Below are 10,775 nucleotides of genomic sequence, written 5' to 3'. Positions count from 1 at the left end.
CATATCATACCTTAATTTTTCTAGTTTTATCTTTAAACTTTAAGAACAAAAATAAATGAAATATTTTTTTCAATTAAATGAACTAACCCTGGTACCAGCCCTAACCCTTGATTATAATAGGGTTAAAATAGGGTTGGGTTAAAATAGGGCTGGGCTTATAATACACAAAAGAGGGCTGGGCCCTAACCCTGTAGTTAACATCCCTAATGAAGATAAAGAAACACAAAGAAGTTAACATCCATATCATACCTTAATTTTTCTAGTTTTATCTTTAAACTTTAAGAACAAAAATAAATGAAATATTTTTTTCAATTAAATGAACTAACCCTGGTACCAGCCCTAACCCTTGATTATAATAGGGTTAAAATAGGGTTGGGTTAAAATAGGGCTGGGCTTATAATACACAAAAGAGGGCTGGGCCCTAACCCTGTAGTTAACATCCCTAATGAAGATAAAGAAACACAAAGAAGTTAACATCCATATCATACCTTAATTTTTCTAGTTTTATCTTTAAACTTTAAGAACAAAAATAAATGAAATATTTTTTTCAATTAAATGAACTAACCCTGGTACCAGCCCTAACCCTTGATTATAATAGGGTTAAAATAGGGTTGGGTTAAAATAGGGCTGGGCTTATAATACACAAAAGAGGGCTGGGCCCTAACCCTGTAGTTAACATCCCTACCAAAGGGTGAGAGGTCCAACCTTGGAGTTAGTTATTACCGTTATAAGTGAAAACAGAGGATGACAACATTTCATGTGCCAGGTTCAGGGTTACTCGTATTTTTTTTTTTTTTTTTTTTTTTTTTAGTTACTCGTATTTTAGACACATGATTCTCTTATATATTGTGTTCTTGTAAGTTGTTAACATAATTGTACACTGAAATCGTATTCAATAGTAAACTTTCTTTGCCATGAACCATGTTTTCTGCATCCCTATAATAAATCAAATTTGTTCAACTCGACAGAAACATTTTCCCGTTAATGTATTTGTTCTGTATCGATCAAATACATTTTTGAAAATGTTTTATCGAATGAAATATGATTCATTTATTTATCTATCATTCCAAATGGAATATGCAGATTTATACATGGTTTATTTTGATGGTAAATAACACATACAAAGTCTGGTCACTACTTACTAACCTCTTCCTTTACCGACTCACTACTTCCTTGGTAACCCGCTTCTCCAGCTCTATTATGTCTTTCTAGACTATCAATCAAATTCATGGTCGTAAAGAAAAATGTATGCGAGAATCGTTGCTATAGTTTTACATTATAAAGAAAAGATTCCCATGTAGATATATTCTCCCATATCTTGGGTAGAAAATAAAATAAAATTTATACTCTAATCAACCTATAAAATTTATATTCAATGGTCTTTTTTTTTTTTTTTTGATCAAATATTCAATGGTCTTTAAGTCTTATCTGTATCCCAAACCCAATCAACCTTTAGTTTTGAAAAACACATATTTATTTTGAATGGGCATTGAGTAATAGATAGAAGCAAGATTGTATCAAGTAATTATCATGTCAGCAAGCGTCTTCGGACTGTAGGTTGTATTTGATCGATACAGAACAAATAAAATGCCAGCATCCACAGTCCCATTAGGATGATTGTATAATTATCATGCCAGCATCCATAGTCCCAAAGCAAAAAAATAGTTAAAATCACAAAGACTTATAACCAACACGGCAATAGCGGTGAATACAATTTCGAGAATACAGTCATCATGAAGAAATGTCATAATTAATACCACAAAGGAAAACTCGATTAATTAACTTCTTCCCAAAATTCATAATTAATAAAGTGTTTTAGTTATGTCATCTGGGATTGCGTGCTCGGCTTCGGCTTTTTCACGCTTCGGATAGGGCATGGCTTCGACGGTCAGCGTGAAACCTCCTCCGAGGTCGGTTCCATTCAGTTGGACAGCTCGTTGTAGGGAGCCTAGCCCATACAGGTGGACGAGGACAGAGCTGTAGATATACAGCAAGCAAAGAGAGCATTAAAAAGGTGTTTTACACAAAGAGTAATAGAGAGAAGTTTCTTGTTCTGCAGAACAAGGTTGTCACCTGACTCGGTAGGTGATTTCCGTGATTTCACCACACGCAGCGAAGTGCTTCCACAAAACACTCTCGAGATCTTCTTGAGGAAGAGAAGGCTCATATCCAGTTACGGATATGATTTCGCTCCTACAAGAAAAAAGATATTTATGAGATTAACACTAAGAATCAAATTAATAGAAGTCAAGAATAGAAATTACCTGTTCTTTTGGAAGTCTGCCACGAACTTAGCAGCTCGACCTGATGTAGTCAACCCATCAGTGCGCTCAACTGCTGAGAGAGTCAGCTTCCTTCCTCCAACTTCGCTACCGTTGAGAAGTAAAGCTTTCTCTTTGGCACCTTCTCCTAGAAGGATAACAAGGCAAGACCTGCAGTGGAGTTATCATCAATTTATTCATCAGTTAAATGTTATTGCAAAAGAAACACAAATAAATAAAGAAACAAAACTACCTGATGAATTTTGACACCGGATCTACCCTGATCTCATTGTTCTTCACTCCTCCACACGTTTCAAAGAGATCTTTCAAGGCCCTTAAGAGCACAAGGTGATCAGGAAGTGTTGAATCCCTCAACCCTGATCTTAGTCCTGCAAGAGAATCAATTGCAAACCCCATTAGCACAAAAATAATTGTCCGAAACAAAAATAACAAAAGTCAGAAATCAATCTACCTGCTCGCACAGGTATCCATCCATGCCTTCATGTGATGGACTAAATTCTCCGTGCTGTGTGGACAAGAACAACAACAAAGCATCTTAGTTACACAAATATAAAACACACAGAAACAAAGCTACCAAATCTCAAACAGAGCAATCAACATCAACGTAACTAAAATGATATGATAGGAGGACAAGATCAACGTATCTCAAACGCACACACAAAACAACCAATATTTTAAATGTGTAAATAAAAATATGCCATTATGTGAAAATAACTTATATGTTTTCTAAAACCCTTAATAAGAGTTTGTAAAATATTTTTTTTCTTTTTTTAGTCCTAACAATTTTTTATTTATTTTAAAATTCTGACAAAAGAGAATTTTAAAAGCTTATATTCAAAATCAATCCTCCAACTATAATAAAATACTTTATTATTTTATATTTTTTATTAAATTAAAACATCAAAAGAAAACCTGTTGCAATGCACATACTCATATCTAGTTCTTAAATAATCCTTATAATTTCAGAAACATATCTCTTAAATGAATATAAATCTAGTTGGAAAGGAAACTGATTTTCTTAATATAATTTACTAAATAATAATAAAATTATACTAATATATTATATGTTTTCCAAGATTACATTCTTAAGTTAGCCTTATACTTTCAGAAACGAATGTATTTTCAGTGGATCAGTAAAGTTTTACTGGTGGAAATGGTTGGTTGCTTAATCCTCATTAGTTTGCATATTGGTTTATATTTCCTCAGCTTGTGGTTTGTGTATAAGATATGGTCATATATCTATTTGCTATTGAGTCGGGGTAGATTGATCAATTTGTTACATCATATGTTATCTCATGGCTCTATGCTGGGTATCAGAGTTTCAAATCCGTAATTGTTTCAATCTCAATGGCCAACCATAGTGGTTGCTAGCCGATGGATCTAATAGATTTTGAAACTGTGCAGCAAATTCATCAAATAAAATTTATTCATTTTTATTAATCATTCCAAATATAACATACAGATGTCCTTATACATGATTTATTCTGATGGTAAATTTAGATAAAAATCGGTTGCTTGAATCTCCACGTTGCAACTCTGAAGAGGTGCACCACACAAGCACTTGTTGTGTAAATATGCATAAGCATCAAATATCTGAAGGTCCCCTCCCTGGGGTATTCGTCCACAAAGTCGGTTATAGCTTACATTGAAAGACTGAAGAGTAAGCTCGGTCCATTGAACCGGGATACTCCCTGTGATCGTATTGTGATTCAAGTCTAAGTTATGAACTGTTGTAGCCACTTTAACCTTGGAAATATCAAACTGGAGCTTGTTTCTTGATAAATCAACGGACCATGACGTTTTTTTGGCTCCAAACATCATCGAAGCATCACCTTCAAGCTTGTTACGGGAGAAATCGATCCGGTGAAAATCGAGGTTGCCTAGTGATTTTGGTATCGAACCGGATAGCTGGTTGTGCGATAGAAAAAGCTCAGGAGGTACCACTCCTTTAAACGCTCCAAATGACTCTGGTATTGAACCTAACAAGAATTTTAAAGTATAGTAGATTAATAATGACTAATAGACAAAATATGCGACAATAAACATTTTAAAATTAATCTTACCAATTTTTTTAAAATAATATGAGGCCATGCAATATATGTATCGAACCTAACAATTAGTGTAAAGTATAGGTTAGATTAATAATGACTAATAGCCAAGATATGAGACCGTACACATTTTTAATTAATCTTAACAATTTTTTTTAAAATAATATGGGGCCATGCAATCTATGTATAATATCACTTAAAAATTTTAAAGACCAAGCGAATGTTTTATCTAAGCTCAGAACCGGCCTTGCCAAGATATACAAAGAGAGTGAGCGATCACCTGTAAGCTTGTTCCTGCTTAGTTCAAGAATCCCGAGTTTAGGTAACAAAGAGAGAGAACCGGGTATGGAACCAGAGAGGTCATTGAAGGAAAGGTTAATGTACTCTAGATCCTTGAGCTGACTCAAAAATTCAGGAACCGGACCGGTCAGGTTGGTCCAGCTGAGCCAGAGAAAACGAAGATACTTGAGCTTGGCGATAGTAGGTTGGATTTCACCGGTGAGGTTAGGGAGTTTGCGGAATATGAGGGTTTGTAGATACGGTAAGTCGCCGACTTCAGGAGGGATCTGAGCGGAGACGTCGTCGTTTGATATGTCTAGGGAGATGACTCGGTGATCAACAGTTGCGTCGCCGCACTCAATGGAGACCCAGGTGCAGCAGTCGTCTTTGGGGTCCCAGGAGATGATGGTGTAAGGGTTGTTAAGGGACTTCTTGATCTTGAGGAGGGTGTTTTCGTCATCTTTGTGACAGAGATCTTTTGACAAAGTGGTAGTGAGGAGGAGAGCCAACAAGGAAAAGAGAAATGTAGTCGTTATCTTATCCATGGTGTGTTTGCGTTCTAATGAAAACTCTGATGATTTATAGGCTAATGCTATGAATGTGAGCATGGTAGTAGTAGGGTAATGCATGGCGACGGTGTAATACTTTATTAGTTATTTTTGCTGACCATACCACGTGGTAACCAAATTGCCGTGCTGATTTTGAATAATGCTCACGTCTAAACTAACAAATAAAGCATTTCTGTTTGTTTGTCTTTCAATAATTCAACTAGGTAATAATCCGCGCAAGTGTGATTATTAGTTTCGTTATTTTTAATAAAAACACATTAAATCTGTTTAATCTGGATATCGGTTCGGTTTTAAGTTTTGGTTTTTAATCTCCTAAAATATAACTATTATTTTAAATTAATATTTATTTTGGTTTATTCGCTTAGAATGTTTGATTTTTACGTTTTTCGGTAAAAACCAAAAATTACTATTATTTATTTATTTTCATGTTATGAATTTTAGATAGTCGTCATGTCGAACCAATGGTTTCATATCATAGTTTGTAAACGGATAATAGTTCAAGAAAAAGAAAAGAAAATTATTAAGTCAAATCATTTCACTACAATTTGGTCAGTAGTGAAAGAAGAATTAAGAAAAAAATATATCAACTTACAAAAAAAAGATACTTCGGTTGTGATAAATTCTTAGTCACAAGGTGCTCACATCAAGGTGTTCACATCAAGGTGCACATGTATGTGTATGTAAAAGTATATAAAAATAGTTGACAAATATATAAAGATATTGTTAATTAATATTGAATGACATTTTTGTTCAAAATAATACATGAAAGATAAAATTAAAATTAATTAAAAATTAAAAAGGCCTTGACGTAAGTGAATTTTTTTCATATAAAGAAAAATAAATTGTATCCGTAAATAGAGGTGGGCATATATCGAATATCCGGCTATTTGGAGGCATTCACATCGATTCAATCTTTAGCCACCTGGTTAGTCGGTGACTCTGATATCCGAAATGATTTAGAATTTTAAAGCATATCCGATTTGATTCGTAGATAAAATAAAATTTTAAAAATAATTAAAATTTTTAATAATAACATTTTATTACAAAAATAAAATATTATTTAACTTTTAAAATTTTAATACCTAATATAATAAATTTAATTCATAAAAATATTGTAAAACTTATATAAACTATAATATATATAACATATATATATATAATTCTGTACACATATGTATATATATATATGCATATAAAAGATCGAATTAGATATCCGTTCCTAAAAATATATGTATTTGTGATTTGCTTTTCTTTTAATTGTATTTTAGTATTTGATTTGCTTCATAGAGTTATGGATATCTATATTTTTTGGTTCAAATCAAAACGGATAACGAATCAAATCAAAATTTATAAATATTTTGTCCAACTTTATCCATAAATAATAAAAATAATATATATATATATATATATATATATATTAGATTTTGATTCGTTATTTGTTTTGATTCGAACCGAAAAATTCAAAGTTTTATTGGAACCATGCATGTGAGTTTTATATTAAAACATACGAAATATATAGTGTAAATACATTTATAAATATAGTGTGAACACGTTAGCATATTTATTATCAAATAATTGTGAGGTTACCACATGTCTATTACCGTGTCAATTCATTTATTACAATGTTTCTCTTTTGATATATAATGGATTCCCATGAACGCTTACGGTGTCGGTACTTGCGAGTGAACTCATGTGGTTTTATTTGAGAAAGTTAGTGGGCCTTCAGAAGTAAAGCCCAAATGAGAGTTATGCATGCATGGGAGTCCGTAAGATTGAAAACAATCCCCGAGATGTTGAATTATAGGTCTTCCAATTTTGTACTAGTTTACACACCAAATAATTGTTAGAAGAAGTAGAACCAATTGATAACTTTTTTGATAAAGAACCAATATAAGAACTTATTCCACACCCACCTTTCTCTTCCTTTTGTGATAATATGCATGTTTCTTTCTCAGTGCTGCAAAGTTTTCTGAATGTATATAAAGATCAAAGTCTAACCAAGAATCAGGTTCCCCATTTAATAAAACGAAAAAAGAAGGAATCAGCTTCCCTATAAAAGAAGAAGCTGAAAAACAGAGAGAAAAAGATTAATCTTTATCGAATTTGCTTTTTTCATTTGATTCCTCTTTTTTAAATAAAATTGTTTCTCTTTGTTCCTTATTTACTCCCTCTCTTTGTTGATTTGTTATTCTTTTTTATCAAACCAAATTTTGATTACGCAACAATCTTGAATTCTTGGTTCCGTTTCTTATAGTACAGTCAAACAGAGAGTTTTCTTGCAACTTCTTCAACATCTTTCTTAAGGTGCTACTTCTTATACTAATCTTCTTTACATAATTTTTTTACATACATACATTTTGGATGTGGTTCATAAATCTTTTATATTATTTTTTGTTCTTCAAATACTGTTGGTCGTATAAAATTAGCTCTGTTTCTTTGTTCAATCTTACACTATAGATTATCTTCTCATTGATTTTGTTTTTAAAAAATTAAAGATATTTTTCAGATTTTAAAACTATGTTTTTGGACTAATTATTCAGTATACATGATTAAATATATTCTGTATTTTTCCTGCAAACATTTGAATGAGTTCGTGGAAACAGAACTAACTTTGCGTCCAGAATCTTATCAGTTTTGTTGTTTCAGATTAAAAGATAATTACTAAATACTAATTACGTAGGGTTTTGAATCAGTTCTGAGAAGATACATTAGTTTCTTAAGCTCCAACTAATCATTTTTCTGCAACTTTGTTATTATGATATTGTGTTTATTTATGCAAAATTCTGTAAATTAGGTAACCTAAAACCATGGCAAAAGATGGAGCTAAGAGCCAAGAAGATTACAAGCTCAAAGACATGAAACCTGACCTAGGAGAGAAATGGCCACACGGAGGACAACGTGGAGGAAGTGGATGGATAAGCAGCGAGCGAGTAGCAAGCACATACGACCTCGTCGAACAAATGTTTTATCTCTACGTCCGTGTGGTCAAAGCCAAGGACCTTCCTCCAAACCCTGTCACAAGCAACTGCGACCCTTACGTGGAAGTCAAGATAGGAAACTACAAAGGAAAGACAAAGCACTTCGAGAAAAGAACAAACCCTGAGTGGAACCAAGTTTTCGCCTTCTCGAAAGACAAGATCCAGTCCTCTACCGTTGAAGTTTTCGTGCGTGACAAGGAGATGGTTACAAGAGATGATTATATAGGGAAAGTTGTGTTTGATATGCATGAGATTCCTACAAGAGTTCCTCCTGATAGTCCACTTGCGCCTCAATGGTATAGACTAGAAGCTCGCCGCGGAGAAGCCAAGAAGAGAGGAGAGGTTATGGTAGCTGTTTGGCTTGGGACGCAAGCTGATGAAGCGTTTCCTGATGCTTGGCATTCAGATGCTTCCTCTGTTCAAGGAGAAGGTGTGCAAAGCGTTAGGGCTAAGGTTTATGTATCTCCAAAACTGTGGTATCTCCGGGTTAATGTGATTGAGGCACAAGATGTTGAGCCTAGTGATAGGAGCCAACCGCCTCAAGCTTTTGTTAAGGTTCAAGTTGGGAACCAGATTCTGAAGACAAAGCTATGTCCTAACAAGACAACGAACCCTATGTGGAATGAAGATCTTGTTTTTGTAGCTGCTGAGCCGTTTGAAGAACAGTTCTTCTTGACGGTTGAGAACAAGGTTTCTTCAGCTAAAGATGAAGTCATGGGGAGGCTGATCTCACCGTTGAATGCGTTTGAGAAAAGATTAGACCACAGAGCTGTTCACTCCAAATGGTACAATCTTGAGAAATTTGGGTTTGGGGCATTGGAAGGAGACAAGAGACACGAGCTCAAGTTCTCTAGCCGCATTCACCTAAGAGTTTGTCTTGAAGGAGGGTACCATGTAATGGACGAATCAACTTTGTACATCAGTGATGTGAAACCCACGGCAAGGCAGCTATGGAAGAAACCTATTGGTATCCTTGAAGTAGGTATCTTGAGTGCTCAAGGCCTTTCACCGATGAAGACTAAAGACGGTAAAGCGACGACAGATCCTTACTGTGTTGCTAAGTACGGACAAAAATGGGTCAGGACAAGAACCATCATCGAAAGCTTTAGCCCTAAATGGAATGAGCAGTACATGTGGGAAGTGTATGATCCTTGTACTGTCATTACACTGGGAGTGTTTGATAACTGTCATCTTGGTGGGAGTGAGAAGTCAAACAATGGAGCCAAAGTTGATGCAAGAATAGGGAAAGTAAGGATCAGATTATCAACCCTAGAGGCAGATAGAATCTACACTCACTCTTACCCTTTACTTGTGCTGCAAACAAAAGGGTTAAAGAAGATGGGAGAGGTTCAGTTAGCTGTGAGGTTCACTTGTCTTTCTATGGCTCATATGATGTATCTTTATGGCCATCCTCTCCTTCCGAAGATGCATTATCTCCACCCCTTCACTGTGAACCAGCTAGACAGTCTTAGATACCAAGCAATGAGCATTGTCGCGGCGCGGTTAGCCAGAGCAGAGCCTCCTCTGAGGAAAGAGATAGTAGAGTACATGCTTGATGTTGATTCACACATGTGGAGCATGAGGAGAAGCAAAGCTAACTTCTTCAGGATAGTCTCTGTGTTCTCAAGCTTGATTGCTATGAGCAAATGGCTTGGAGACGTCTGCTACTGGAAGAATCCTCTGACGACTATACTGTTCCATGTTCTCTTCTTTATACTGATTTGTTATCCAGAGCTGATCCTCCCAACAGCTTTCCTCTACATGTTCTTGATAGGTCTCTGGAGTTTCAGGTTCAGGCCGCGTCACCCTCCTCACATGGACACAAAGATCTCTTGGGCTGAAGCGGCTACCGCAGATGAGCTAGACGAGGAGTTTGATACTTTTCCGACATCAAAGGGACAAGATGTTGTGAAGATGAGGTATGATAGGTTGAGAAGCGTTGCGGGTAGGATCCAGATGGTTGTTGGAGATATTGCTACGCAAGGGGAGAGGTTTCAAGCGTTGTTGAGTTGGAGAGATCCTCGTGCGACTTGCTTGTTTGTGATTACGTGTCTTGTTGCTGCGATGGTGTTGTATGTGACGCCTTTTAAGATCGTGGCTCTTGCGGCTGGGATGTATTGGATGAGGCATCCTAAGTTTAGGAGCAAGATGCCTTCTGCACCAAGTAATTTCTTTAGGAAGTTGCCTTCTAAAGCAGATATGATGCTTTAAATAGTGCCAACTTTTGTATGACTGGAGGTCTTTCTCTGTTTGGAACTTGTGTTATTTTTTGGTTGTTGTTCTTGTGAGTGTGTCTACTCTATTTATTATTGGGACCTTTATTATTTACTGCTTAGTTTATTACTATGGCATTTTGGATTTCTCGCATTGTATTCAATACTTGTATTCAGACTTTTGGCTCCTTATCAAAATGATTTGATGTGAAAACTTATTATATTTTTGGTATTATCCTTCAATGTGTTGTTAAGCTTGGTCTAAAACCGGTCTAAAACCAAATTTAGTAGGACTTTGACCCCAAATTTATTGGGCCGAAACCCAAAATTAAATAGGCCTAGTTACAGCTTGTTGATCAGCACCGTTTTGCTATGAGTTTAGTATAAAACCAAGTCTCTTGTTTCT

General features: G+C 35.3%; 3 protein-coding genes across 3 annotated transcripts; 1 reads left to right on the top strand and 2 right to left on the bottom strand.

The window, feature by feature from the left end:
- Positions 1–1,802: 1,802 nt before the first annotated feature.
- On the bottom strand, positions 1,803–2,551 carry LOC106329621 (nucleolin 1-like). Its single transcript, XM_013768308.1, has 4 exons — positions 2,541–2,551; positions 2,265–2,432; positions 2,074–2,193; positions 1,803–1,977 (listed from the first exon to the last, which is right to left on the bottom strand). Exons 1-4 carry the CDS (start codon positions 2,549–2,551, stop codon positions 1,803–1,805), a joined length of 474 nt encoding a protein of 157 aa, XP_013623762.1.
- Positions 2,552–3,699: 1,148 nt separating this feature from the next.
- Positions 3,700–5,184, bottom strand: LOC106332502 (polygalacturonase inhibitor 2-like). Its single transcript, XM_013770967.1, has 2 exons — positions 4,611–5,184; positions 3,700–4,261 (listed from the first exon to the last, which is right to left on the bottom strand). The coding sequence occupies exons 1-2, from the start codon at positions 5,152–5,154 to the stop codon at positions 3,762–3,764; spliced, it is 1,044 nt and encodes a 347-aa protein (XP_013626421.1). The 5' UTR covers positions 5,155–5,184; the 3' UTR covers positions 3,700–3,761.
- Positions 5,185–7,330: 2,146 nt separating this feature from the next.
- LOC106335984 (protein QUIRKY) lies at positions 7,331–10,482 on the top strand. Its single transcript, XM_013774682.1, has 2 exons — positions 7,331–7,482; positions 7,973–10,482. The coding sequence occupies exon 2, from the start codon at positions 7,986–7,988 to the stop codon at positions 10,365–10,367; it is 2,382 nt and encodes a 793-aa protein (XP_013630136.1). The 5' UTR covers positions 7,331–7,482; positions 7,973–7,985; the 3' UTR covers positions 10,368–10,482.
- The last annotated feature ends 293 nt before the right edge of the window (positions 10,483–10,775 follow it).

This window comes from Brassica oleracea, chromosome C3 (genome assembly GCF_000695525.1).
Source record: "Brassica oleracea var. oleracea cultivar TO1000 chromosome C3, BOL, whole genome shotgun sequence".
NCBI classification, from domain to species: Eukaryota; Viridiplantae; Streptophyta; class Magnoliopsida; order Brassicales; family Brassicaceae; genus Brassica; species Brassica oleracea.
Note: the sequence above shows the minus strand (reverse complement) of the source record. Positions and strands in the feature narration are given on the sequence as shown.